General features: G+C 38.6%; 3 protein-coding genes across 3 annotated transcripts; 2 read left to right on the top strand and 1 right to left on the bottom strand.

Moving 5' to 3' along the window:
• The first annotated feature begins 2162 nt into the window (after positions 1-2162).
• Positions 2163-3158, top strand: LOC131833790 (olfactory receptor 52K1-like). Its single transcript, XM_059177566.1, has one exon. The coding sequence runs from the start codon at positions 2163-2165 to the stop codon at positions 3156-3158; it is 996 nt and encodes a 331-aa protein (XP_059033549.1).
• A 10657-nt stretch (positions 3159-13815) lies between these two features.
• On the top strand, positions 13816-14760 carry LOC131820826 (olfactory receptor 52K1). The gene has a single exon (XM_059156631.1). The coding sequence runs from the start codon at positions 13816-13818 to the stop codon at positions 14758-14760; it is 945 nt and encodes a 314-aa protein (XP_059012614.1).
• An 11060-nt stretch (positions 14761-25820) lies between these two features.
• Positions 25821-26774, bottom strand: LOC131820832 (olfactory receptor 52M1-like). The gene has a single exon (XM_059156644.1). The coding sequence runs from the start codon at positions 26772-26774 to the stop codon at positions 25821-25823; it is 954 nt and encodes a 317-aa protein (XP_059012627.1).
• Positions 26775-27955: the final 1181 nt, after the last annotated feature.

The raw sequence follows: 27955 nt of genomic DNA on the forward strand, positions 1-27955 counted from the left end.
TTGTTCATTTGTTTTGTTTCTTAAATTCCACATATGAATGAAATCATATAGTGTTTTTCTTTCTCTGACTGGTTTATTTCACATAACATTATACTCCCTAGATCCATCCATGTTTTTGTAAATGGCAAGATTTCATTTTTTTTATGGCTGAATAATATTCTATTGTGTATATATATACCACATCTTCCATATCCTTTTGTCTATTGGTGGACACTTGGGCTGCTTCCCTAATTTAGCTATTATAAATAATGTTGCAATAAACAGAGGTGCATGTATCCCTTTGAATTGTTTTTGCATTGTATTGAATTTTGTATTTTGTATTGAAGTGTTTTTGTATTCTTTAGGTAAATACCCAGCACTATGACTATAGGATCATAGGGTCTATTTCCAAATTTTAATGAATTTCTCTACTATTTTCCAGAGTGACTGCACCAATTTGCATTCCCACCAACATTGCATGAGGGTTCCTTTTTCTATCTATTCATTTTTTAAAGATTATACACAAAAGTGAGATTGTACAGTATTTTTTTAAAGATTTATTTTTTAAAAGATATTATTTATTTATTTGACAGAGATCACAAGCAGGTAGAGAAGCAGGCGGGGGCAGGGGGAAGCAGGCTCCCCGCTGAGCAGAGAGCCTGACGCAGGTCTCGATCCCAGGATCCTGAGACCATGACCTGAGTTGAAGACAGAGGCCTTAACCCACTGAGCCACCCAGGCACCCTGAAATTGTACAGTATTTTTTATCTGACTTATTTCACTTAGAATAATGCTCTCAAATTCCATCTATGCTACTACAAATGGTAAGATTTCCTTCTTTATGGCTGAATAATATTCGTGTGTGTATCACATTTTCTTTATCCATTTATCCATTGTGCTAATTGTTTAATGATATCTCCATTCTCAGAATAAACCTTTAAAATATAAACTGAGAAAACAGAGAAGGAAGCACAGATCAAATTTCTGAGAAACAAATGTTTAAGCTTTATCAAAGAGAATGATAAAAGGGATAAAAAGGAGATAGAAAGATAAAGGATCCCAGAAGGAAAAAGAATGGTGTAAAGTTCAGTCTTCCAAAAAGGTGGGAGTGGAGCATCTCTTCCTTTGAATGTCCTGGATGTTAGAAAGAAAAGTGGGTGAAGGTAGAAGCATGTAGAAATGGAAGTTAAATTTAGGTGAAGCAAAACTATGATAGGTCTTTTCATGTTCTCAAGTTGGCTGCAAATACGCCTTTAGGGGCGCCTGGGTAGCTCAGTGGGTTAAAGCTTCTGCCTTCAGCTCAGATCATGATCCCAGGGTTCTGGGATTGAGCCCCACATCGGGCTCTGCTCAGCAGGGAGCCTGCTTCCCCCTCTCTCCCTCTGCCTGCCTCTCTGCCTACTTGTGATCTCTATCTGTCAAATAAATAAATAAAATCTTTAAAAAAAATACGCCTTTAGTTGGTGAGATTGCTGAGCATTAAATAAAGACCTATGGAACCCTTGCTAGAGAAAAATTTATAGAACATGGAGGAAAATGAAATATTAGAAGGTGCTAGTCTTAATTATTTTTCATACAGCCAAGATAGACATCTGAAGGACAGAGACACTCCTTTCATAATTAGAGATGCAGCCTGAGTTTGGAACCAATTGGAAGACAGTGAATGTCTTGGGTAAGATTTGAACATAGCAGGGGTCTATATCTTTTACAAAGTGGTTCTGGGCCAAAGACCACAGAAAGCTCTTTTTCCACTCAATTCCTCAATGAAGAGTGCTTGTGATATTCGCTTAATTGATATTGAATGTTGATTACCCAATGATTTTATATATATATATATATATATATATATATATATATATATATATATAATTTATTTATTTATTTGACAGATCACAAACAAGCAGAATGGCAGGCAGGAATGGGGGACGGTACAGAAGCTTTAACCCACTGAGCCACCCAGGTGCCACTTACCCAATGCTTTTCAAACATGTTGAGGGCAGAGATCATGTATTTCTCATAATGTATATTAGGATTATTTTCTAATTGAAGGACTAGAAATGAGATCAAGAGCTAATCCTTCCATGTGAATGGTCAGAGTTTGAAATTGAATGCTATAATTCTGCCGATACTGGATACCTTCTGGAAGAGCCCTGTGGAAGTGGATGACAGGAAGAAAATTTCCAATGGCCACATCAGCCTCCAATATCACCTCAACCCATCCGGCAGTCTTTGTGTTAATGGGAATCCCAGGCCTGGAGCACTTACATAACTGGATTTCCATTCCCTTCTGCTCAGCCTATACGTTAGCCCTGCTAGGCAACTGTACCCTCCTCTTCATTATTCAGGCTGATGCAACCCTCCATGAGCCCATGTACCTCTTTCTGGCCATGTTGGCAACCATTGACCTGGTCCTCTCCTCTACAACACTTCCCAAAATGTTAGCTGTTTTTTGGTTCAGAGATCGGGAGATCAGTTTCTATGGCTGTCTGGTCCAGATGTTCTTTCTCCATTCCTTCTCTATCATGGAGTCAGCAGTGCTGCTGGCCATGGCCTTTGACCGCTACGTGGCTATCTGTAAGCCCCTGCACTACAGTACAGTGCTGACTGGGCCCCTTATCACCAAGATTGGCATGGCTGCTGTGGCTCGGGCTGTGACACTAATGACTCCACTCCCTTTTCTGCTCAAACGCTTCCACTACTGCCGAGGCCCCATGATTGCCCACTGCTACTGTGAGCACATGGCCGTGGTAAGGCTGGCCTGTGGGGATACTCGCTTCAACAATATCTATGGCATTGCTGTGGCCATGTTTATAGTGGTGTTGGACCTGCTGTTTGTTATCTTGTCTTATATCTTCATCCTTCGGGCAGTCCTACAGCTTGCCTCTCAGGAGGCCCGCTACAAGGCCTTTGGGACTTGTGTCTCTCACATAGGTGCAATCTTAGCCTTTTACACACCTGTGGTCATCTCTTCAGTCATGCACCGTGTGGCTCGCCAGGCTGCTCCTCATGTCCACATACTCTTTGCTAATTTCTATCTGCTCTTCCCACCCATGATCAATCCCATCATCTATGGTGTCAAGACCAAGCAGATTCGTGAGCGAGTCTTAGGACTATTCCCAAGAAAGAATGTTTTTAAGTGTAGTGTGAGAGGCAGGTGGAGAAAGAGTGGGACAGACTGAATGCTGGAATCGGGGCAGGGGTATGAGAGGAAATAGAAGGATGCCAGAGTTTACATGCACAAGGAGGAAAACTAAATGATGTCCTGGTATAATGAAAAAAAATCAATTGATGCCCTGAAACTCAGTCATCAGTCTGATCAGGATTCATGGTACAATGTCCTTTGATAGCCTGTGGATTCAAACTGCTGACTTTGCTTTCTTCCCAAAGAGCCCACTCTATCACGAGGCATGACAAAGGCTTGACTCACTCTATCTTTGGTAATGTCATCTAAAGACACAAAGATGCTTTCAATTTTACTAAGACTTTGAGAACCTGAGTTTCTCTCCAGAGTCACTGGAATTAGGACCTGGGAAGGACCAAAATTTCATCTGAGGCAAGAGTAACTGTAATAATCTCAAAGCTGATGTCCAATCTCTGGGTAAATACTACCAGTTTGGGGGAGCTCATGATCTTCCAGCACTACAGGTTCTAAGTCAGTTTTGCTCGTTAAAATTTATTTCTTCAATTGAATCAGCTTATGTAGTCTTTGACTTCTTTTGACCTCTATATTCTCATGGCCAGTCCCTTTCATTAAACATTTTGAGTAAAACATGTCCTCTGACATTTCTTTATCCATCATACAACACTTTCTTTGCAAATACATGTAGCTTATGTTTTCACCAAGAATGTGAATTCTTCATTTACTTGAGAATCCAGTCACAAAACATCGAGTACCACATCTATGCTGGGTACTGGGAATATATCTATATCTATATCTATATCTTTAAGATGGGCATGCTGTACTTATGTCTATGTCCAAAGAGAGAGAAGTCTGCTTGAGATTTTTCTCCTATCCTATCTGTCTCCCTCTGAATCCACTCCCTGCTTGGGCATGCTCCCTAAAATAAATAAATAAATGTTAAAAAAAATGAAGGTGTCATGTGGCAATCTCACTTTGTCTCAATATCCTAGGTGATCATCTATCATGGGAGAGTGCTGAGTCCACATTACTCCAAGGCCAAAGTTAGGAAAGATGAAGTAGGATCCAGTATACTTCTGTCAAAAGGGAATATGTATAGCTGGGGCATAGAGCTTTGAGATTGCTTTTAAAACATAACTTACCAAAACTAAATCATGCAGAAATAGAAACCCTAAGCATAACTTGTGTGAAAATTAAATCAGTAATCAAAACCTCCCATTAAAGAAAAACCCAGAAACACAGGGTTAAATTGGTGAATTCTACCAAATATTTAAATAACTAACTCCTTCTCAAATTTGTAAATAAACAAAATTTGTTGGTTTACTCCTTCTCAAATTTGTAAACAATCAAAAAAACCATGACTCTGTACAAAAACTGTACCTATAGTCAATAATGTATTATACACTAAAAATTTGTTAAGAACACTTAATATGAGAGCTATCCTCTTATCACAATAAGACAAAATAAAGACAATTTAAAAAGCATCTTTAAAATTAAAGTTATGGAAAACTGTAGTGAGCAAAGTTCATGGCAGACCCTGATATTAACTAGTTTCCTTCTTTGAAAAATAGCATGAAAGTCAGCTGTAGGTAGACTATCACTCTTATTTATAAATATCTGAATTATTAATAAGTAATCATATCATCATCAACATCATAATGGCTTCTTGATTATATAGTTAGTGATCTATTCTTCCAGTGATTTAGGAACAACTGGACTTATTTCCATTTTAGAGGAAGGAAGCAGATCTGAGATCAGGGAAGTGTCATTCCAAAGTTACTAATTACATTCCAAAGTTAGCTAGAATCTGCTTAGCTTCAGTCAATATGTAAAATGTATGCAAAATAAGATCAGATAACTTTGCTTGGTTAAGGTGGAGATCCTCCCTTTGCAGGTCACAGTCGAACAGGAATTGGGTGAAGTTTATGTTTTAATAAGGCTCTCTTTATTAGAAGACACTGCAAGGAGCAGGTAGAGGTAAGCAGAAGCAAATTAAAAACTAAGGCACAAGGATCTACCTGAAGTGCTTGGTGTCTGAAGAGTTAAGCATGACCCCTGGGAGATATGGGAGGGGCATGGGCTGCGGGGAAACTCCAGGGGTGGGAGCCCTGAGTCAGGGGAGTTCCCTTGTGTTAATCTGTAGAGAAGAGGCGGAGCCTTCCATGAGCCCCTGAAAACCCAGTTTGTGCTTCTACAACCTTTTCAGAGGAGATCAGAGACTTGCAAAGACAAAGCCAGTGGCTCCCTTCCCAGCTCCCTCCTTCTCAAACAACTTCCACTGAAGCTGCATGAAGCTAATGGACTGGCCAAGAATTCTACATCAGACAAATCACTGCGAACAAAGCTGGACTAAGGGAAACAAGAAAGAGGTAACAGGTGTGGAGAGTGAGAAAGGATAAGGGCACTCTCAATTTCCTCCTACAGCTAGCCTCAGTATCCGCTCCCTGCTCGCTCTTCCCAATTCCTTTATTGCCTCTATTTTGGTTCTTTTTTTTTTTTTTTTTTTTTTTTAAGATTTTATTCATTCATTTGACAGACAGAGATCACAAGCAGGCAGAAAGAGAGGAAAAAGCAGGCTCCCCGCGAAGCAGAGAGCCCAATGTGGGGCTCCATCCCAGGACCCTGGGAACACGACCTGAGCTGAAGGCAGAGGCTTCAACCCACTGAGACACTGGGGTGCCCCTATTTTGGCTCTTTTTAAAAATTTTATTTTTTCACTGTTCCAAGATTCATTGTTGATGTACCACACCCAGTGCTCCATGTAATACGTGCCCTCAATACCCACCACCAGGTTCTCCCTACCCCCTGACACTTCCCCTCCAAAACCCTCTGTTTCTCAGAGTTCACAGTCAAATAGTTTGTCTCCCCCTCCGATGTCCCCCAGTTCACTTTTCCTTTCCTTCTCCTAATGTTCTCCATGTTATTCCTTATGTTCTACAAGTATTTTGGCTCTTCAGTTGAGGAGGTAAAAGTCCTAACAGTCCAACCCAAATATTTTGTCTACAAACTCCAGAAACTCCCACTTTTCTATGCCAGACACTAGTTCACCTCCATAAAGTTTGGCTGATTATTTCTAAGTGGATCCTGTCACTTCTCACTGATCATTTCTTTTCCCAAATTTGCCAGTATCCCTGTTCCAATTAGGAGGCTTCTGCATTAGTCAAGTGAGAGAAAATGAGGACTGAACTAAAAAGATACAGGGAGAGGTAAAAAATATGTATTTTTGGATAATGACATGTTTATTGAAACATGCTAGTTCCACCACTGTCTAATTGTCTCTTTCTAGGAAATTCATGCTTTTTAAATTGGGGCGGGGGAATGTGTATTAAGGGAAAAAATTAGAGCCATTTATTATTTTGGCATTATTCTTTAAAATAGTCTTTAGAACAACCTCTGCCACACTGTAAGCTCTACAGGAAATCATTTTGCAATGCCATTTCAAATATATAGAGCCCAAATAATCTTTGCAATAAGAATATGGTCTTGGAAATTCAAGATTCTAAATCAAAGAAATAAGAGAAAACAAATGTGATTCTCCTCTACTCTTTTTGAAACAGACCCACTTGAGTATTATGATAGAGACCGTACAATAGAGATTGATACAATAGAGACTGGTTTTAGAAGTGTGCACAAATTGTCACAACAGTGTAAACTTTCACTCTTGCTTAATCATCATCAGCAAAGACTTTTTAGTGGTAATTACTTCATGCTCCTCTCTAATAAAAACTCACATTTTGCTATATCCCCTATGAGTTCGATCATTTTATACTTCAGTATTTATACTTGGAAATAAATTTTTAAATCTTGCAAACAAAATGTGTGAGCATCTCACATTGATAAAATTGAGTCCATACCCTTGAAACTCCATAGATAAAAATATCCGTAATCTTCAAAATCTTTTACTATACCTAGAGCAGGCAGACAGATACTTTGTAAAATTTTATTTTTTCCCTCCATTTTTTGGAGTTCCAGGTTCTTCCAGAGTTGCTGATGGCCTAATCATTCTGGCACCTTTTGAGTGGTGCAATGGGATTCGTTTCTTATAGGTTCTTCTCCCGCAAGCCACATCCTTAAAGGACCTTAGGTCAGTGACTATCTTCCTGTCTCTGGGTCTTAGTCTTTCAAATTCATCATTTGGATATCTTTTTAAGACATATTTATTGCAAGCATAACTGAGTACTTTCTGTGTACAGAGACTTATCTAAGCACTTTTGGGAGAAAAAAATAGACAAGTTCTGTGGTCTAGTGTTGACATTTTTGGCTCTTGAAACAGTACAGACAAGATAAAATATTCACTACAAAACAGGTTCCTAGGTTCTGGATAGTAGGGGATGATGATGGGCTCCATTCATTCTCCTATACTGAGATTCTGATTCTGAGAGAGGTATATTTTTTATGAGCTTTAACAGAAATAGGGTTCATGCACTGTTGGACACCCTGTGTTTGGGGGAAGAAATTGCAAAGAACAGGTAACTTTCATTGTGTGAGGAAGTGTGGTCAAGTCATAGGGTCATCAGTTATGTTCAGAAGGTAGACAGTAAGCCAGAAGAATATAGAGACTGAGAGGTAAAGTCAATTATGTTAGGTTTTGCATATTTACTGAGGGTTAAGATGCAACAGGTATGTTGGAACACTAATCAGTTATAGAGTGTGTTATGTAGCAGGCACTGTTCTTGGCAACTGTGAATATATGCTAGTGAAAAATGAAAAAAAGTTCCTGCTGTCTTAAGTTTGTTTCCTACAAAGCCAAGAGCTCAACCTGGCAAAGAAGTGCAAATATTAAAAACACATGGAAAAACCCTCTCTAATGGGATTTGGATTTTATTCTAATACATGTAACCAAGGCTGGTGCAGCTTTCTTAGAATTTCTATCCTGATTCAACGTTAAATTAGAATATAACCAAATATTCTGGGCTTGGATAGTATAGGAAGGTCTGAGCAGGGTGAGAAGACCTATTTTCCAGTAGTCTGGTTATTCATGCTTCATTTGATGAAATAGTTAACACTTAACCATGTATGTGAGAGGCTGAGGTTATAGAAGTGAATAAGGCATAGTCCCTTCATTCTGCAATATGGATGGTATTTGGAGAAGGATAGAAACTGAAGGACAAAACCAGAAATCTGTATACCTGTTAGGCATCTTTTTTTCCAGTCGTGAGAGATAATAGTGCTTGAATAGTGTGGACATTAATTGGAGTAAGCAACTTTCCAACTAACTATGGAGGTTGACCCAATTGGACCTGCTGACAGACTAAATCAAGGATGACTTGATTTTACGTTGAGCAACTGGTTGGAGAGGATACAATGTCCTGAGATGTGGAATGCATATGAAGATTAATGCCTTGAGAGTGAATTGAGATATCTGTGACTGCTACAGTGGAATATCAAATTGTTGGATAGATTAGCCTGCGGCTTAAAGAGGAAGATAGGGAAATTTATATTCAAGGTTTTAGGATCTGATAACCAAATTCAGGGTAAGTAGTAGAACACCTAGAAAAAGGATTATATTAAAAGACTGTTACAAAGCAATAGTTTCATTTCTGTCCTCTATTTTAAGGCCCCTTGCCACTGGATAATTCTGTTCCATTTAAAAACATGCCATTTTCCCCTTTCCTTCTTAAAAACAATTGAGTACTCATACACACAACCCACATACATGCATACAAACACGCACATGCACAAATAGCCTTCCCTTTACTGTACTTTCCTGTGCAGCCAGTATCCCTTTTACTGTCTCTTTTACTGTTGGTCTTTGCAGCAAACCTCCTCAAAAGAGGGAGCCATATTAACCGACTTAATTCCTTCCCACACTCCTCCTCCTCCATCTAACTCAATCAAAACAGGCATTGTCTCCCTCTATTCTAGAAAAATTTCTTACCAAAGTATCTAACCATTGCATTTCTCAATAGAAGGCCAGTTCTGTTTTGGAATGATCTGACTCACTAGTCGCATTAAACATGGTAATAGTTCCCTCCTCCTTGATGCATTCATTACATTCAATAGCCTTTCAAGAAACGGATGTTCTGGAAATGTGGACAAGATGCCATTTTCAGTCTCTTTTGCTGACTCTTCCTCAACTCCTTACCCTAAATCCTTTCCACCCTAGTTCTTACTGTTGGGATTGAGCCCTTGGTTCTCTGTTCTTCATGAACCCTTACTGTCTCAGTGATTTCAGGCTTGTAGATCTTACCTGCTCCCAGTGATACCCAGTTTTTACCAGCAGACAAAAATCTCTCAAATTCCAGTCTCAAGTATACAAATGCATCAACATGTTCACTTAGATTTCTGATTGACCTCTCAAACAACATATACACAGGTAACATCTTGATCCCCTCCTCCACAACATTCCCCCACCTCAGTTGAGAAAATTCCTTTTATTGGTGTTGAAGCCAAATCTCTCCCTGACATCTTTTTTTTTTTTTTTTAAGATTTTATTTATTTATTTGAGAGAGAGACAGTGAGAGAGAACATGAGCGAGGAGAAGGTCAGAGGGAGAAGCAGACTCCCCATGGAGCTGGGAGCCCGATGTGGGACTCGATCCCAGGACTCCAAGATCATGACCTGAGCCGAAGGCAGTTGTCCAACCAACTGAGCCGCCCAGGCGCCCCCTCCCTGACATCTTTGACTCCCTTTTCTCGCATGACCTACATTTAATCTGTTAGATTCCATGGTTCTTTTCTCAAATATATCCAAAATTGGATTGCTTCTCACCACAAACAGGGCCATCCTGGTTCTTAACTAACATCCTCCCTTCCCTAATCTCTGGAATAGCCACAGAGTCTTTTCTCCTTATACCCTTACACTTTCATGCAATTCTTATCATAGAGGTTAGAAGAATCTTAAAATTTGTCAAGGATGTCATTTCTTTGCTCTAAAGATATCTTTGAGAGAAATGAGCATTTGCCAAGTTCTACAAAGGGCTACAAGGCCCTGTGTGGTCTGACCCCATCTTTATGGCCTCTATATCTCTCTCACTCATTCACATCATCTAGCAACACTGGCCTGGTAGCTCAGCTTTGAACATTAGGCATATTTCTGTTTTAGAACATTTGTTATGACTGTTCCTTTTGCTTAGAGTTTGTCACTGGGGTCTATTTCTTTATATTTTTCATCTTTTATGCCTCACTTCCTCTCATTCACCTTTTTGTTTTGGTCAATGCTGTGACAACCACAGGTATAGCCTTAGCGCAGATATAGCCTGACTTCAGCTGCATCCTGCCTCTGGGCTTCTCTGCTCCATTACATGGGGCACCTGCAGGAGACTGCTCAGCTACCCTGATGCATATGTGAACCTGGAAGCATGAAGAAATTAACACTCTTGGGTGAACCCTTGCCCTGGGTGGGGTGGAAACCAGTGGATAAATATGCCCCTCTTCCATATCTCCAGTGGACAATTTGGAGGTGCCTTCTACGTGATTCTTCCTGTGGGATTGGACACATAGATCAACATGACCCAGCTCAGTAATGCATGCTTGGTTAGGATTCTGTACTTTCCTGTTTCATTCTTTCATCTCCTTCTTGCTCCCCATCATTTTCCCCACAAAATTACCTGTATGGAACCTAGGTTCTGCCTTTTAAAAAGAGACTAGATACTAAGCTATTTTCTTACCTCATTCAATCGTTGCTCAAGTTCCCTTCCCAATGAGGCCTATCCTGATCTCTTTATTTAAAACTGCTATATTCTCTCTCTCTCCAGCCTCAGGACTTCTTCTCACTCTCCTATGTAACTTACGTATTAGGTTATTATTCTTTACAAACCTTTAGTAAATGTGTTTTATGAAGGCATCAGCCTGTCTTGGTCTTAGATTTATCCTTAACCAATTTAGTAAAAATATTTACCCTCCCCAAAACTTGTTGAATATATTTACTAAATGTTTTCTGAATATAAAATTGAATGGAATATGTTAATAAAAAATAAGAAATTAAAAGAAATAAATAATAAAGGCAAAACCCACAAAAAATAATTGAATGAAATTTGATATTGAGCCCTCAAGAAATTCAATACTCAGCAGTAATTAGAAACTGGAGACTAAAATGACAAGCTAAGGGAGATGGAAATGGTAGCATCAATGTACCCAACAGTAAAGAGGGTTTTAAAAGAGAGACTGCTGTCAATTCAGATAAAAGTTGCTGAGAAGTCAAGTTGCTTGAAAGCAGGTAAGTTACAATGGCACCATCATTCTGGAGGTCTTTGGTGGTCCAGATGAGAGCAGTTTCAGGAAAGTAATGAGAATGGAATACATATTTGAGTGTTTGAGTGCCAAATTATATTTGAGAGAATGTTGAGACAGAATAAAAGCATTTTCTATATGTTTTCTGTGAAGAGAGGCAGAGATTTGTATAGGAGGATATAAGATCAAAGAAGGGAGAATATTAATTTTTTTAAAGTATGGTTCTATAGAGGAAGAGAAATATATACTTAAATGACAAATAAGGTTCAGCAAACACTAACTGAACAAAAGGATTTTATATATAGTCCCACTTACTATCCTCCCCTACAATTCTCACATAAAAGCAGGGGATTGCTATTCCTCATTTATAGAGGGGGAAACAGGGGCTTGAAAATAAGGGATTTATGCAAGGTCATGCAGGCACTTGATCCCAGAACTTAAGGTTTTAAAAATTTTCTGTACTGCATGGAAAGAAATTAGTTTTCAATTTGGGTATACTGAGTGTGTGTTACTTATTAGGCATTCAGATAAGAGCAAAACAGTCTAGTTATTTAGGACATTGGAATTGGAGAAAGCTAGAACTCAAACTCAGTTGTCGAATTATTAACTATGATATCTTAGACATATCAAGTTTTTGAAATTGATTTACGATTGAAAAGAGACCAAATTTTTCAGAACTTGCTTTGTTCTGTTATAGTGGAAATATTTTAAGTATTATCTCAATGCTTACAAAAATTACTTGGATCTTATAAGAGAAAAGAGATTGCATAAAAACAGGGCAATTCCAATGTTTAATGATTTGAAAAAAGAAAAGTGAACTAGAGGGAAAGATAAAAATTGTTAAGAATAAAGGGCATTTGTTATGGAAGCCAGATATCAGTCTTCCTAAAGATAAGAGGTCTTCTGTGATGAAAATGAAGAAGCTGGAAGATGAGTGGAGGGAAACTCACATTAATAGGGATTTTAACACAAATTTACATAGAGAACCAAAAGGCACAGCTCCTTATTGTCTCAATAAGCTGGAGGCTGGGCTATGCTTAGAGATTTGTGGGTGTGGAAAGGACCAGAAAGACATGTTCTAGAGCAGTTCTCACAATGATGGAACTATTCTGTATCTGAGCAGTCCATTATGGTAGCCACTAGTGATGGTGGCTGTTGAGCACTTAAAAAGTATTGTGACTGAGATACTGGATAACTCTAAACAAAATTTTGAACAAATTTAAGCAACGACATGTGGCTACTGGCAATCATATCCAATAGAGTGGTGTTAAACAGATACTGTGATTAATAGGGGAATTAGAAATTGTAAGCTTTATTTGACTTATATAGATATGCAAGGCCTAAGATTTCATTGTGATTGTGAACTTGTCATGTAGAATGGTACCAACACATATTCTAAAGAAATGGATTGATTTAAACATTTTCATTTTTTTAAAACTTTCTTTTCAGCGTAATAGTATTCATTGTTTTTTGCACCACACCCAGTACTCCATGCAATCCATGCCCTCCCCAATACCCACCACCTGGTTCCCCCAACCTCCCACCCCCCAGCCTCTTTAAAACCCTCAGATTGTTTTTCAGAATCCATAATGTCTCATGGTTCACCTCCCCTTCCAATTTCCCTCAATTCCCTTCTCCTCTCCATCTCCCCTTGTCCTCCATGCTATTTGTTATGCTCCACAAATAAGTGAAACCATATGATAATTGACTCTCTCTGCTTGACTTATTTTACTCAGCATAATCTCTTCTAGTCCTGTCCATGTTGCTACACAAGTTGGGTATTCATCCTTTCTGATGGAGGCATAATCCTCCATAGTGTATATGGACCACATCTTCCTTATCCATTCATCCATTGAAGGGCATCTTGGTTCTTTCCGTAGTTTGGCGACCGTGGCCATTGCTGCTATAAACATTGGGGTACAGATGGCCCTTCTTTTCACTCCATTTGTATCTTTGGGGTAAATACCCAGTAGTGCAATTGCAGGGTCATAGGGAAGCTCTATTTTTAATTTCTTGAGAAATCTCCACACTGTTTTCCAAAGTGGCTGCACCAACTTGCATTCCCACCAACAGTGTAAGAGGGTTCCCCTTTCTCCACATCTCTCCAACACATGTTGTTTCCTGTCTTGCTAATTTTGGCCATTCTAACTGGTGGAAGATAGTATCTCAATGTGGTTTTAATTTGAATCTCCCTGATGGCTAGTGATGATGAACATTTATTTATTTTTTTTTAATCAGGGTATTCCTGGTGTTACCATGAGCACAGAAAACACTACCCCTTCTCCATTCCTTTATGTAAGTGTCTTGTGATATCAATTCTAATGATGTTTAATGTTCTACCTACTCAATGAGATTCAAAGTTTCTTAAGGGTAGAAAATATGGATTATGCCTATCCAAGTCTATGAGGACTACTAACTAATTTTGCTTAAGGTATAGCAATGGGAACAAGAGCTAATTCTCCTAAGAAGGTATATATAGAAGGTGAAGGGACCCTGTAAAAACGGACAAAAAAAACTTCTACAACCATGACAGCCTCCAATATTACCACAACCCATCCAGCTTTCTTCTTGCTGGTAGGAATTCCAGGTTTGGAGCACCTGCATGTCTGGATCTCCATTCCATTCTGCTTTGCCTATACCCTGGCCCTGCTAGGCAACTGTACCCTCCTCTTCATCATTCGGGCTGATGCAGCCCTCCATGAGCCCATGTACCTCTTTCTGGCCATGTTGGCAACCATTGACCTGGTCCTCTCCTCTACAACACTTCCCAAAATGTTAGCTGTTTTTTGGTTCAGAGATCGGGAGATCAGTTTCTATGGCTGTCTGGTCCAGATGTTCTTTCTCCATTCCTTCTCTATCATGGAGTCAGCAGTGCTGCTGGCCATGGCATTTGACCGCTACGTGGCTATCTGTAAGCCCCTGCACTACACTACGGTGCTGACTGGGCCCCTTATCACCAAGATTGGCATGGCTGCTGTGGCTCGGGCTGTGACACTAATGACTCCACTCCCTTTTCTGCTCAAACGCTTCCACTACTGCCGAGGCCCCATGATTGCCCACTGCTACTGTGAGCACATGGCCGTGGTAAGGCTGGCCTGTGGGGATACTCGCTTCAACAATATCTATGGCATTGCTGTGGCCATGTTTATAGTGGTGTTGGACCTGCTGTTTGTTATCTTGTCTTATATCTTCATCCTTCGGGCAGTCCTACAGCTTGCCTCTCAGGAGGCCCGCTACAAGGCCTTTGGGACTTGTGTCTCTCACATAGGTGCAATCTTGTCCACCTACACACCTGTGGTCATCTCTTCAGTCATGCACCGTGTGGCTCGCCAGGCTGCCCCTCACGTCCATATACTTCTTGCTATTTTCTATCTTCTTTTTCCACCCATGATTAACCCCATCATCTATGGCGTCAAGACCAAGCAGATTCGTGACCATGTGTTCAGTCTATTCCGGAGAAAGAATGCGTAGATGCTATTGAGTATATGGATGTTGGATTGAGGTGGTAGGGAAATGTCTTAAGTAGGAAAACTGTAATCTCCATGTTTGGCTGTTCTTTAGTATGACAAGGGAAATGAGGTTTCATTCCTCACAGATGCAGTTAGATCAAACTTTACCCTAACTGATAGCAGAGATTTGACCTTCCTATTCTCATAAGCTCATCACATGACTAAAGAAAACAAAGAAGCTTCCAATGTGCTATTGTCATCTAGGTGAAAGACAATAGGAATATTGGCTGAGGATGGCACAAGAATTTGAGGTTTTGGTGAACTCTTCATCTAGACTATGAATGAAAAATTGAACCACACATTTTGTGACTCAAAGGCCAACAATACTTCAAGTACTAAAACTGCTTCCATATCTTTTCTAAATGGCATTCATGCCTCTGTCACTCTATTAGCTTACTACCACCCAATGTTATTGGGTCTACATTTGGATAGATCCACTTAAAAAAAAAAAAAAAAGATTTACTTGAGAGAGAGAAAGAAACGGAGAGATAGAGAGAGAGAGAGAGAGGAGAGGTGAGGTGCAGAGGAAGAGGGAGTCCCAAGCATACTCAGCACAGAGCCCAATGCTGGGCTCTATCCCATAATCCCAAGACCATGACCTGAGCTGAAACCAAGAGCTGGATGCTTAACCGACTCTGCCACCCAGGAGCCCCTGAACAGCTACACTTCTAAGCAGACTTATTTCTTCTATTAAATCAGTAGGAGTCAGAAAAGAAGTCCAAGGAACTAATAGCCAATTCCTTTGTCAAACATTTAGCAAAAGAGGCTTTTGACATTCCTTTATGTAAATTTATATCACATAACTTTTCATGTGCATATGTATTTTTTTCTCAAACCACTTAGTAATATTTATTGAATGAAGAGATGAATACCATCTTTGAGCTATGTATAATGGAAACAAAGATTAATACCCTTTCCTTTTGAAGTTGAGACTTCTGAAGCTAAAGAAGTTAAAATATATAGTTGTGATAGGCTGTATTATTGTTCACAGATATTTACTCTCCCATCTATCTACTATGGAAGGGGAATTTTCTCACTCTTGGAATGTTAAATATTGATATGTGACTTTCTTCAGCCACTGGAGTTTGAGTGGTCTTAAAATATTCCACAATAATTACAAACTTCAAAATGTGTTCCTGTAGCTTGGTCTAGTCTGTCTTGCTTTTTGCTTGTGTTAAAAGAATGGGCATGTCCCAGGACAGAATTTTTCCTTCAACCTAGACCAAGAGCCCTTGACTGTTCCCAGACCCTACCCAAACTCTTGCTTGGTTTTCTTCAGCAGAAATGGGGCATCGTGCGTGATAGACTAGATTAAAAAAAAAAAATACTTACTCTCTCAGGGTATAAAACCTCACTGACTATGGGATTGGCTGTTTGCACCACTTTGGTCAATGGGGCATTAGTAGATGTGGTACAACCAGAAACTTGAAATTTGCTTGTGCAATGGGGCTTGTCATCTTCTGACTTTGCTGCACCATAAGGCTATACTCTGGTTAGCCCATTTATCCAATGATAAGAGGAAAAAGTGGAGTAGAACTGCCTGATCAGCTTGCAGCTTGAAGTGGAACCTTAACAACCAAACCCACCTTGGATCAGCAGATTCCCCAGCTGATTTGTGCATGGATAAGCAAATCCAGCTGATACCAGCAGAGTCATCTTAGCCAATCTCCAGATGTATGAAAGATACATTTTTATTGTTATAAGTCACAGAGTCTGTGGATATTTTTTTCTACAGTACATTTTGGAAACTAATTATCTGTCATTGCTATTTAGTAAACTGAATATAGTAAATGGACTAAATAAGTATTTCCAGGCTTCAAGATCTGATTTGTCCTTATGTTTGGTACAGAAATGAACCTGCCCTTCAGGTGATACTCCTACCCTCCACAGAGAGTGATTTTGTCCAACATATAAGTCTAGTAATATATGAAATCAATTACTATGTAATAAAAAATGTTCTGCATGTCTAGTTTTGTTCACAATAGTCAAAGGTGATTTATCATCATATATTAATACTATGTGCTTAGATGGAACATAGCAGTATGAGAATACATACATGCTATTTTTAGAGTTGAAGTTTTTACAGCTAAAAGAGGATATGGAAATCAAGAGGATATGGAAAATGTGTACTAATTCAAACTTAATTATAACACTTCCAACAATTCTTGCACCCAGTTCTGGCTTTTTGGAGCCTGAGTAATTGTCTGTAAGTTGCCCCAACAATGCTTCTTCATGGACCCTTGACTGAGCCAACATCCTTTTTAGCTATGGTAGCCCCAAACCCATTGATAACTTAGAATGGCCAACTGACAGAGTTGGAATGCAAACGAACATAAAGAAGACAAGCTTCACCCAATATTTTAATAAGCAATGTTAGAAAGAAGCACAATTCCTTGAATATAATTAAGTAGTGTTTTGTTCAGGATGCTTCCCTATCACTGCTGTGTCTGTTATATCCATGTATTGTATTTTTTAATCTGATATTGTACATTTCATCTGATATTGTAATTAGTAGTTAAGTGTATATATTTTATCTCAGATATTGTAATTTCCTTTTTTGAAAGTTTGATTTAGGCATTTTTTTATATCTTTGATGTCTCTAAACATGCTCAATCTTTCCTCTAGCCTCTTAAACAGTTATAAATGTTTACTGTATATTCAACCTCCTTGTTTACTAATTTTATTATCTGTACTTTTTAAAAATTTTGTTTTTGTTTTTCTTATGTGTATTTACTGATAATTTTTTATTGAATGTCAGATATGTTTAATTTTACTTTTGGAAACTGGATACTTCTATATATATATATATATATATATATATATATATATATATATTCTTGAGATTTATTCTGGGTCATCATTAAGTTGTTGAAACATGAAACCACTTCATCCTTTCGGTTTTGTTTTTAGGCTTTGTTAGTCAGGACCAGAGCAGCTTTGAGTTTAGGCTTAATTTGTTACCACCATTGAGTAAAAACATTTTTGGGAATTAAAAAAAGAAATCTGATGACTCATGAGGTTTTCCACTCTGGCTTGTGAGAAAAGAACTATTCCCAGTCCAGGGTGAAAACTGGAGATTTTTTCCTCTAATATTCTGGGGGTGGTTTTGCATTTTGGGTAATTTCCTCCCAAGTAATCACTGAATGGTACTCAGATGATGGACTGCAGATCTCTAATGCATTTTCTCTCTTCTCTGGTATTCTGACCTATGAACTCTAGCTCCTTTGGACACTTATGTTTGATATATTATTTGGGGTGCCACATATCTGAAATTAGAAGTCAGATTTTTTAAGAGTATGTGATCACCTATGTAGATAGAACAATCCAAGGACATAGCTAGATCCCGGCCTGGTATTAAAAAAAAATTATTTTGTTTTGAGAGCAAGAGTGAGCAGGGCAGGGAGGGGCAGAAAGAGAAAGAGAGAATCTTAAGTTGGCTCCATGCTTAGCATGCAGCTCAACATGGGGCCCACTTTCATGACCTGAATCAAAATCAAGAGTTGGTTGCTCAACCAACAGAGCCACCCAGGTGTGCCTGGATCCTGGCATTTCTATCGCCATGGAATAGAACAAAAGTCAAGAATGATATGAGATTCCTCATATTAGAGAGATCATATGATAGCTATCTTTCTCTGATTGACTTATTTTACCTAGCATAATACTCTGAGAGGCAGGGCAAGGGGGGTTGTGGGGGGAAGGGAGGGGTAAAAAAAGAAACAAGATGGGACGGGGGGGAGGGGGAGACAAATCATAAGAAACTCTTGGGAAACCAACTGAGGGTTGCTTGGGGAGGGAGGAGAGGAATGGGTGGTTGGGTCATGGACATTGGAGAGGTTATGTGCTATGGTGAGTGCTGTGAATTGTGTAAGACTGAGCATTCATAGACCTGTACCCATGAAGTAAATAATACATTATATGTTAATTTAAAAAAATGCAGTTACCATATGACCTAGGTCCACCCAAGAGAAATGAAAACATGTGTTTTCATTCATTAAAAACTTATACACAAATGTCTACAGCAGCATTATTCAAAATAGCCAGAAGATGAAAACTGATGAATGGATTTTTAAAACGTGTTAAGTTCATACAATGAAATATTATTTGACCATAAAATAGAATGAAGTAAAGATACATGCCAGAACATGGATAAACCTTGAACATGTTACATCAAGTGAAAGAAATCAGTCACAAATGTCTACATACTATATGTTTTTTATATAAAATGCCCAAAATATGCAAATCTAGAGAGACACAAAGTAGATTAATGGTTGCACAGGGCTCCTGGGGGAATGCAGGGCTAGGGAATGTGATGGCTTTTTTTTTTTAAAATGATGAAATGTTCTAAAATTAACTGTTGTTCATGTTTGTATTTTTCTGTGAATATCCTAAATTCAATGAATTATATACTTTTTTGTGTGAATTGTATGGCATGTGAATTATATACCTCAATGAAACTGTTTTTTCAAAATAAAAAAAAAGAATGACATGAAAACAGGAGTAGTCCTCAGAACTTTAAATACAAAGTTGGATAAAAGACCAGAGGAGTCGGGAAGTGATAGAACATCCATAAACTACAGAAGATGTTGAAGTTGTACATATATCATTCTGTAGATTCCAAGATCCCTAATTGTCTAAAAAGGATGGTTTGCAAAATAGGAGCACAAAATGGCCTGCTCAGGTAGAGAAAAATCTTAGAATTCATTTGTTGCTATTTTCTTCAGCCTTTTAATATTTACATCATTGTAGGTTTTATATATATAAAATATAATGGTATGTGATGGTTAAGTACATATTTATAGGTTATGTACAATTATAGAAATACAATAATCAATGTGTCTAATATTTGCATATGTGTAATTATATATACACACATGTAAATGATCAAATTTATACTTTATTGACTTGGATTTCCTAGATCTACTCCAGCCATTTGTACCTCTTTCTTGGGGAAGCATGTTCTGTTTTCTGCTCTAATCTTGGCATTAAATCTCTCCCTATTCCCAGGAGTGGCACTTGGTCTGTGTTTCAGGTAGTATTGACATCAAGTAGAGTTGAATTCTAAAATATTTCTATCACCACTCTTTGAAGAGATTCTTGCCTGCCTGTGTTTGGGAAGTGAGTTAAAGACAGACCAAACTTAACAGGACCAGACTGAAGAATGGTCCTCGATGCTACCCTCACTATAGTTTCATCTCCACAAATGACATGACTAAAGTCCAGGTATCTGAGGACCTCTCCTTTGGGTTAGATTCCAGTTTGGGAGGTGTCTAGTCACTTTTAGTTGATGAGTTCCTGTAATGCTGAGACTGCCCTCTGAGAATGTGGTTGGTTGGTCCTGGCTTTGTATCCCTCCTTAGTTCTCTCTCTCTCTCTCTTTTTTTTCTTTTGGTCCCTCCTTAGTTCTGAAGCTTTTTGTGACACTGGCAATGTAAAAAACACTTTTCAAGACAAGTGTGATAGTTTACAGAGAAAGAAGGATGATGTAAAGTTTGACTGTTAAAGGAGATCTTATCCTTATTTTAAACAGATGGGTATCAAAATATTTTTATAACACTGAATCCATTTAAAAGTTTGGTATAGCAGTTTTATTACAATGCCAATATTTAATGCAATCCAGGAATTATATATTTGAACTAGAGGACAAAAATTCTAGATGTTAAGTTGATTTTGAAAAATTATATATCTCTTTATGCAGTTAAGGAGTTTACTTACAAGAAGTTAGAGAATCTCTTCTTTAAAGCACATTATGTAGACCCTAGTGTTTGACTTGAGACTTCCAAAATGGGCAGAATTTGGATGGGCCTATTTTCATTCTCGAAATGCAAATCAAATACCTTAGCTTATGCTTCAGGACTGTATTCTGATTGTGATACCAGTCTCAATCCCTAATGATATTACACACTAGCTGAGGAACTAATATCATGTGCATGGCAATGTCAGCTTATAGATAAATATAAAAATATTTGATCCTTAATACTGATTGCTAAGTCCATTGTTAGCACTTGGCGTGGGCTATAACAAACAGCTGTCTATGACCCAAAGGTTTTTTTCCTGAAGACTTAGACTGCAACATCTTAATTGTATCAAGTTATAAAATACCTGGATGATATTTGATCATCTTATCCATCTGAACTTAAAGAAATTCATGCATTCTTAAATTCATTTATCCATATATCCAAGCATTTGTTGATGCCTTAAATATGTTATGGGTGGCATTTTTGTACTCGTGAATTACAGGATCAGAATAGGCCAGTGTGACAAACTCATTTCAAAGAAACTTGAATGGTAGGAGCTAGAACCACTGTCTCTTCAGCACCCAATTTGTAACAGCCCATTCTGCCTTAATTCTGTTTTATCATCTGTTTAAAGCTTATTTTTTAAAATTATGTTCAGTTAGCCAACTTACAGTACATCATTGGTTTTCATAGTTTGGTTTTTTGTTGACTACTCAAAGTTTTGCCCAAGAATTAGTTTGGAGTCCAAGTATAGTCTATTTGATGACTGACACCTTGTTTCTTCCAGTCTCCTGACTTTGGTTCACCTTCTTGTAAGCTTCTGTCATTATCAGGAATATCACCCACAGGAAAGGGAGTGTGTAGTTATATAAATGGAAGGAAGACATTTGGATCCTGAATCATGAGAAATGGAAGTTTCTATCCTCATTTAATGGGAGATAGAAAGCACAGGAAGTGGAGTCTTCTGAAAGATTCTCAATGGAATACTGCTCCTTCCCATAGCTAGTGCTCACAGGCATGTAAAAGGTTCCATTCCTGTCTTCCCTGGGTAAACAGACTTTTTCATTTTAGGATCTAGTAAAAGAGCTTAGGTGTCGTCTCCTAAAATCTTATTTTATAGATGCCGACAAAATTCCCAGATTAGTAGGGAAAAATCTCATTCAAGATAAAGTCATTGCTCCTCTATGTGTTTTAAAATAGCCATAAAATGGTACAGCTTGATTTTCACACAAAGATAACACAAAGATCTTCACACAAAGATAAAGCTTGGGAAGATTGAGATTGGGGAAACCTGCCAGTCAGGAAGATATTTCTCTTATGTAAGACTATATTGTTAACCCAGAAAGGGCCTTAAGTGGTGTGGAAGTGGATCCTAAGCACTCCTGAGGTAAGTGAGACTAGGGTTGGGTAAAAGAAAGTAAGAGTGATCAGTCTGGCCAGTTTGTACACAGCTCTGCTGCTGGGGTGAAGAAATGAGAATTAGAAGGTTATAGAGGAGACCATCCCTGCGAGGATCCTGTGGGGACATGATTGCAGTATCAGTGGATCAACAGTATTAGAGAATCTAGTAAGAGACGGTCATTTCCCATAGTCACAATATGAAAAAGTATCATAAATATAGCACAAGGATGTACTTGGGGTCAGAGACCAGGGAATAAGGAATAAGGAAGGAGAGAGTCCTCTCCTATGTGACTGCCATGGTGGAAATCTTATAGGAACACACCCATCCCATACTGCAATTTTAAGTTTAACACAAAGAAGAAGGTGACAAAAAAACTTCTAGGGGACTTTTAAAACCTGTATCAGACTAAACTACAAATTGGAATTAAGTTTTATAGCTCAATTTGATTTTAATTTTACTCAATTTTAATTTTAAGCCCTATTGTGGATGATGGAGGAAAAAACCTGAAGTGACATTTTGTACAACTGAGCCTGTGACTTTGGATCTTTTTCACTGGTTATACGGGAGATGTTTAGAAGTATATGGCCTCTTAGCATCCCAAGACTAAATAAATGGGTGTCACTAGTTGAAAATCCTCAGATGTACACGAATGGGTGCTGGGGCAGCTAAGGAGACCAGAGGAAAGCTGGCTCTGTGAATGGACTTTCTGAGAGAAGCAAAGAAGAGAGTTTCTTAGAGCTGAGGTTGATAGATTCATAAATGAGAAACAACTACAGATATTCTATTGCTTTTCCAGGAACTTGCTTCAGTTTTTCCTCTCCTGGGTCTCTCAGTGCACAATAAAATACTATTATTTTTAAAAGGCAAGTTTATTCTTTATGTGAGGAATTATGCAGGCATTTTAGATCATCTCATTATATCCTTATAATAAACTCAAGAGAAGATACTATTGCTACTTTCATTTTTAAGAAAAGAAAACTGGGGCTTAGATTATGAATACACCCAAAGCCTGCCAGTTATTGGTTCAGATCCATCTCTGCCTTTTACCTAAATCCAGAGCCCAAGTTCTTACTCACGTGTGTCACATGACCATTTACTAAAATAACTGTAAGGATGTCCCCTCCCTCAACTTTACCCCAGTCTTCACTTCTTCCATCAAGACTTACTTGCAGACCCAAGAGGTGCTGAGTATCTTTTATTCCCATCTTCAGTGTGGGTGATAGAAAAAGGACAGAGATTTGAAGAGGCACATGCACCCCAATGTTTATAGCAGTAATGTCCACAATTGCAAAAATATGTAAAGAGCCTAGATGTCCATCAACAGATAAATGGATAAAGAAGAGGGGGAGGTTTTATATAAGTATATATTATATGGGACTAGAGGGTTTTGTGTATTATGCTAAGTGAAATAAGTCAGAGAAAGATATATTGTATAATTTCACTCATATGTGGAATTTATGAAACAAATCAGGTGAATATAGGGGAAGGGAAGGAAAAATAAAGGGAAAACAGAGATGGAGGCAAACCATAAGAGACTCTTAACTATAGGGAACAAACTGAGGGTTGCTAGAAAGGGAGTGGGTGGGAAGATGCGGTAACTGGATGATGGGCATTGAGGAGGGCACCTGAAGTAATGAGGACTAGGTGTTGTATATGCAGCTGATGAATCACTGAATTCTACCTCTGAAACTAATAATACACTATATGTTAAATTGAATTTAAATAAAAATTTAAATAGTCATATTTGTGTGGAGAAATGAGATACTGGATTTGAATAAGATGTTCAGTTACTGGACTTGTCATGTCCCCATACTACATTCACCGGGGTACATTCCCTTCCATACTCTTCTGAGCTTAGCCCCTTCATGAAAGTTACAAAAGAGCCCAGACAGGACTATGGTTGACAATGGGATTAAATGCCGTATTATAACTAAGCTTACACCCTGAGTCTGATAGGTCTGGGTGTTGTCATGGGTGATTGTCCCTGGATGGAATGGGAGCACACGTTTGCCTGGTATTTCTCCTTTTTACTCCCAATCATTCAATGTCATAGGGGGATGAAGCTGGAGATGGTATTTAGTTTTGGTCTGTAGTAGACACAGAAGATCATTTAGAAACACCATATGGGGTATTTCTGAGATTATTTGGCTAAAAATTTTTTAGTAGTAACCCTGCTAAATGCAATTTAAGCCGAGAATAAAAGCCTTGGGAATCCACACACATTCTCTGCCTTATGTGGTATAAATCAGACTTAAGACAATATGCCAAAAAGCTATCCCATGACAAAGGTTCCTTGTCATTCCCTTTAGCATTGGTGCCACTGTTGGGTTTGAACATTTTTCTTTATTTTCTCTGAAGTCCAGGGCTGTGGTTAGGAGATAATTCTGTTAAACAAACTTTTAGCTCTGGGTGTCTATCTTTTCATCAACTCCTAATTAAAAACAAAAATATAAGTAGGTAGGTTATATTTAGCACCAAAATTTATATTCATAGAACACAACCTTTCTAAAATAAGTGAACTTGGGTTTAGCACTGGACTCCAGAGTCCTTGATAAGGAGATGGGGAATGAACACCCCATCCCAAAATAGAGAAAAATTAATATGCCCCATCTAACCTTAGTGTTAGGCATAGGATTCTGAACAAATAAAATATCACAAACCCTTTTCTAAAGTTTAGCTTAAACCCTTAGCTAGTTCTAAGTTTGATTTCCTTTAAACATTTTTTTTTTGGAAGATATGAGGTTTGAATACTGTTCTTGTTTAATCACTGGCTTCTTTAGATTATGCTTTCAAAACACGAAGATTTATTTTTAACCTAAGGTAATTCACCTTAGCTTTGTAATGGTTTGTAAAATGAAGTTAAATTCATTTGAACATTTTGATTTAGAACTAAAATAGACATACCATAATTCTGAATCACTAGAATTGGGAGTAGTTGCTTTATTTTTCATGCATTACCACAAGATTCTTGTAGGTTCCTAACCTGAAGTAATCATCTTGTTACAGAACTTCTATGATCAATAAAAGGGTCAAATCATAACAAAATAAGTATGAACCAAGAATTTTTTTAAAAGATCTGAAGTTATTTCAAGGTTTGTATCTACCACTTATTCATTTTTACTCCATTCCCTACCCAACTTCTTTCACGTCAGTAATCCCACTGTTACTTTCTTCCCTCTTTGTCATTTTATTATTTCAGTGTGGCTACTGTACTTCAGGACCATTTCAGGACTGCCAAAACAAAATCTCCTAGTGTCCTTCTGTCTTTTCCTCCCTGTTGCCAGTTAATTATTAAGAGGAAATGTGGAATAGTGTATTTCCATTTTTAAATGGGGGAATAACCTGACTTGAGAACTTTAACGTTTATGGGCAGGAAGGTTCCATTCTAAGTCCTATTAGATAAAGATTTCTCACATTCATATTGCTATTCATCCTAATTTCTGGGGCAAGCCAAAAAGATTGGAAAACTAGCCAATGCAGTTGAATTTTTACAAGTCTTCACTAAAAATTTGTAAACAGTCTTCAAGAAGGTGTTAGAGTAGAATTTTATCTTCTACAAATTGTGCAAAACATTCTTCAAAGAGAAACTAGAAATCCTTTATAAAAAATGTCAAATAGACCTATTTCTGTGGCCTCTGTGCAATTACTTTTATGTCAAATATGAAAAGGGATACTATATAAAAACTCATACCTTGATTTCCCCAGGTAGTCCTCTCTCCACTTTGAGAAAATCCACAGTCAAGTGGAATATATTCTAGCATTTTTCTTAGAACTTTATGGCTCATCTCAGGTAAGCCCGATCTTCATGGGTATGATTGTACTGGCTTCCCTAGTCAAAGTCATTTCCTGCTGTCCTTATCTGTATGCCCTGCAGATGCAGAATGGTCACTTAGTTTGAGTGCCTGCCTTGAGAACGTGGAGAAGTCTCTCTCGAATCTGTTTGGTGCGGACAGCATAGACAACTGGGTTGAGGATGGGTGGGATGAGAAGGTAAAAGTTGGCTAAAAGGATATGGATATGGGGAGGCACATGATGGCCAAAGCGGTGAGTGAGAGAAGAAACAGCAATAGGGATATAGAAAACAAGAATGGCACAAATGTGAGAACTACATGTCCCTAGGGTTTTAAGCCTAGCCTCAGGGGTGGCCAACCCCATTACAGCCCTGAAAATCATCACATAGGAGGCAGTGATGGCTAATGAATCCAGGATCAATACCAGGAAGCCAATTCCCATTCCATATAAGTTGTTGACTGTTGTGTCACCACATGCCAAGGTAACTATGGCCATGTGCTCACAATAGGAATGGGCAACAATTTGGGTCCGGTAAAGAGGCAGCCTCAGGCGAATCATCAGAGGCAGGGGTCCAATGTAGAGTACTCCACGAAGGAGGGCAACCAGGCCCAAACGGCTCACTGCTGCATGAGTGAGCACAGAGGTGTGGCGTAATGGGTCACAGATGGCCACATAACGGTCAAAAGCCATGGCAAGGAAGATTCCTGACTCAACAGTGGCAAAACAGTGGATGAAGAACATCTGGGTCAAGCAAGCATCCAGGTCAATGCTGTGGGCCCCAAACCAGAAGATGGCTAGCAGTTTGGGCATGGTAGAGGTTGACAGGACCAAGTCAATGACAGCCAACATACACAGGAAGAAGTACATGGGTTGGTGCAGGCTGCGTTCCACTTTTATCACTGCCAAGATGGTCACATTCCCCACTACAGCCACCAGATACATAGAGCTGAAGGGGATGGAGAGCCAGATGTGCAGGGATTGCAGCCCTGGAATGCCAGTAAGCCAGAAAGAACTAGGCACCAAGCAGGCATTATTAGACATGAACATGTTTCAGGCAGTGGAGTATCCAGGAGTCAGGAGCACTTGATTTTTACTCTTATGAGAGATACAATTTCTGGAAACTGTAGCTAGATTCTTACTTTCATCCTGTGCAATTGGTGGAGCCTATAATAAAGAATTCTGAATGACTCCTTGGTATGTTATAGATTTTATTAAAGAAACTACATGGGGTGCCTGAGTGGCTCAGTAGGTTAAACATCTGCCTTCGGCTCAGGTCATGATCCCTGGACTGAGCCTAAGGTAGATGTTTAACCACCCAGGCACCCCAAGAGCACAGAGTTTACTTCGGGTCCTGTCCTGGTTAGGGTTGTCATCTTGCTGTTTCCCATCAGATTCTCAGCAACATTAATTCACAGATTCCCCATCCTCACCAGGGTGACTTTCTTCACACAGCCAAGTTTGTGCTGAGAGATTTCACCACCTTTTTGGTCTTTACCCAGGCAAATTCCCCACATATTTCAAGGCCCATCCCAGATCATTTCTCCTCTACAAAGCCTTCTTTGGGATCTGTAGTCTATACCAGAGTGGGTGAGTAGTCACTAAATTCAAACAAACCCATGCACATTTCAAATATTCTTTTAATTCTTTTTTATATTTTAGATATTTTCATGGCAAATAAGCATGAAAATGGCCCTATGTAACCTCAGGGATTCCTAATTCTAGCTGCAACATAAGTTTTTACAGGGTTTCTTAATTCTTGGTCAGCCATTAATTGCTGAAAAGAAAAAAAGAAAAAGGAGATTTGTGAACTTTAAAATATTCTACAAGTGTTCTTGTTATATTATCTCACCAACTTCAGCAATTCTTTGAATTAAGAACTTTAATATGACAATAAGTGATAACATGTGAAGTCTTTTCTTCAGAACTCAATTGTGAGCTTCTGTGGATTTATTGGACAGGAAAGGGAAAGGCATCTGGAGGCTGCACCACAGGGCACAAGCTTTGCAATCTAATAAACCAGATTTCCCATCCCAGACCTTTATTTTACTTGGTTTCTGGGCAGGTAGCCTAACCTTTTGACAGTTCATTTTTTTCCATATAAAATATGGAGAGAATATCTACTATAAAGGATAATTGTAAGGAACAAATGAAAATTAGTATGAGGTTCTTGGCACATGGCAGCAATTTTTTCTCCCTGAATTCTTACTGTTCACTATGGGGAACAGATC

This window comes from Mustela lutreola, chromosome 1 (assembly GCF_030435805.1).
Source record: "Mustela lutreola isolate mMusLut2 chromosome 1, mMusLut2.pri, whole genome shotgun sequence".
Classification (NCBI taxonomy): domain Eukaryota; kingdom Metazoa; phylum Chordata; class Mammalia; order Carnivora; family Mustelidae; genus Mustela; species Mustela lutreola.

Coding starts and splice junctions, on each gene's coding strand:
- LOC131833790 (XM_059177566.1), top strand. CDS start 2,163: ATGGCCACATCAGCCTCCAATATCACCTCAACCCATCCGGCAGTCTTT.
- LOC131820826 (XM_059156631.1), top strand. CDS start 13,816: ATGACAGCCTCCAATATTACCACAACCCATCCAGCTTTCTTCTTGCTG.
- LOC131820832 (XM_059156644.1), bottom strand. CDS start 26,774: ATGTTCATGTCTAATAATGCCTGCTTGGTGCCTAGTTCTTTCTGGCTT.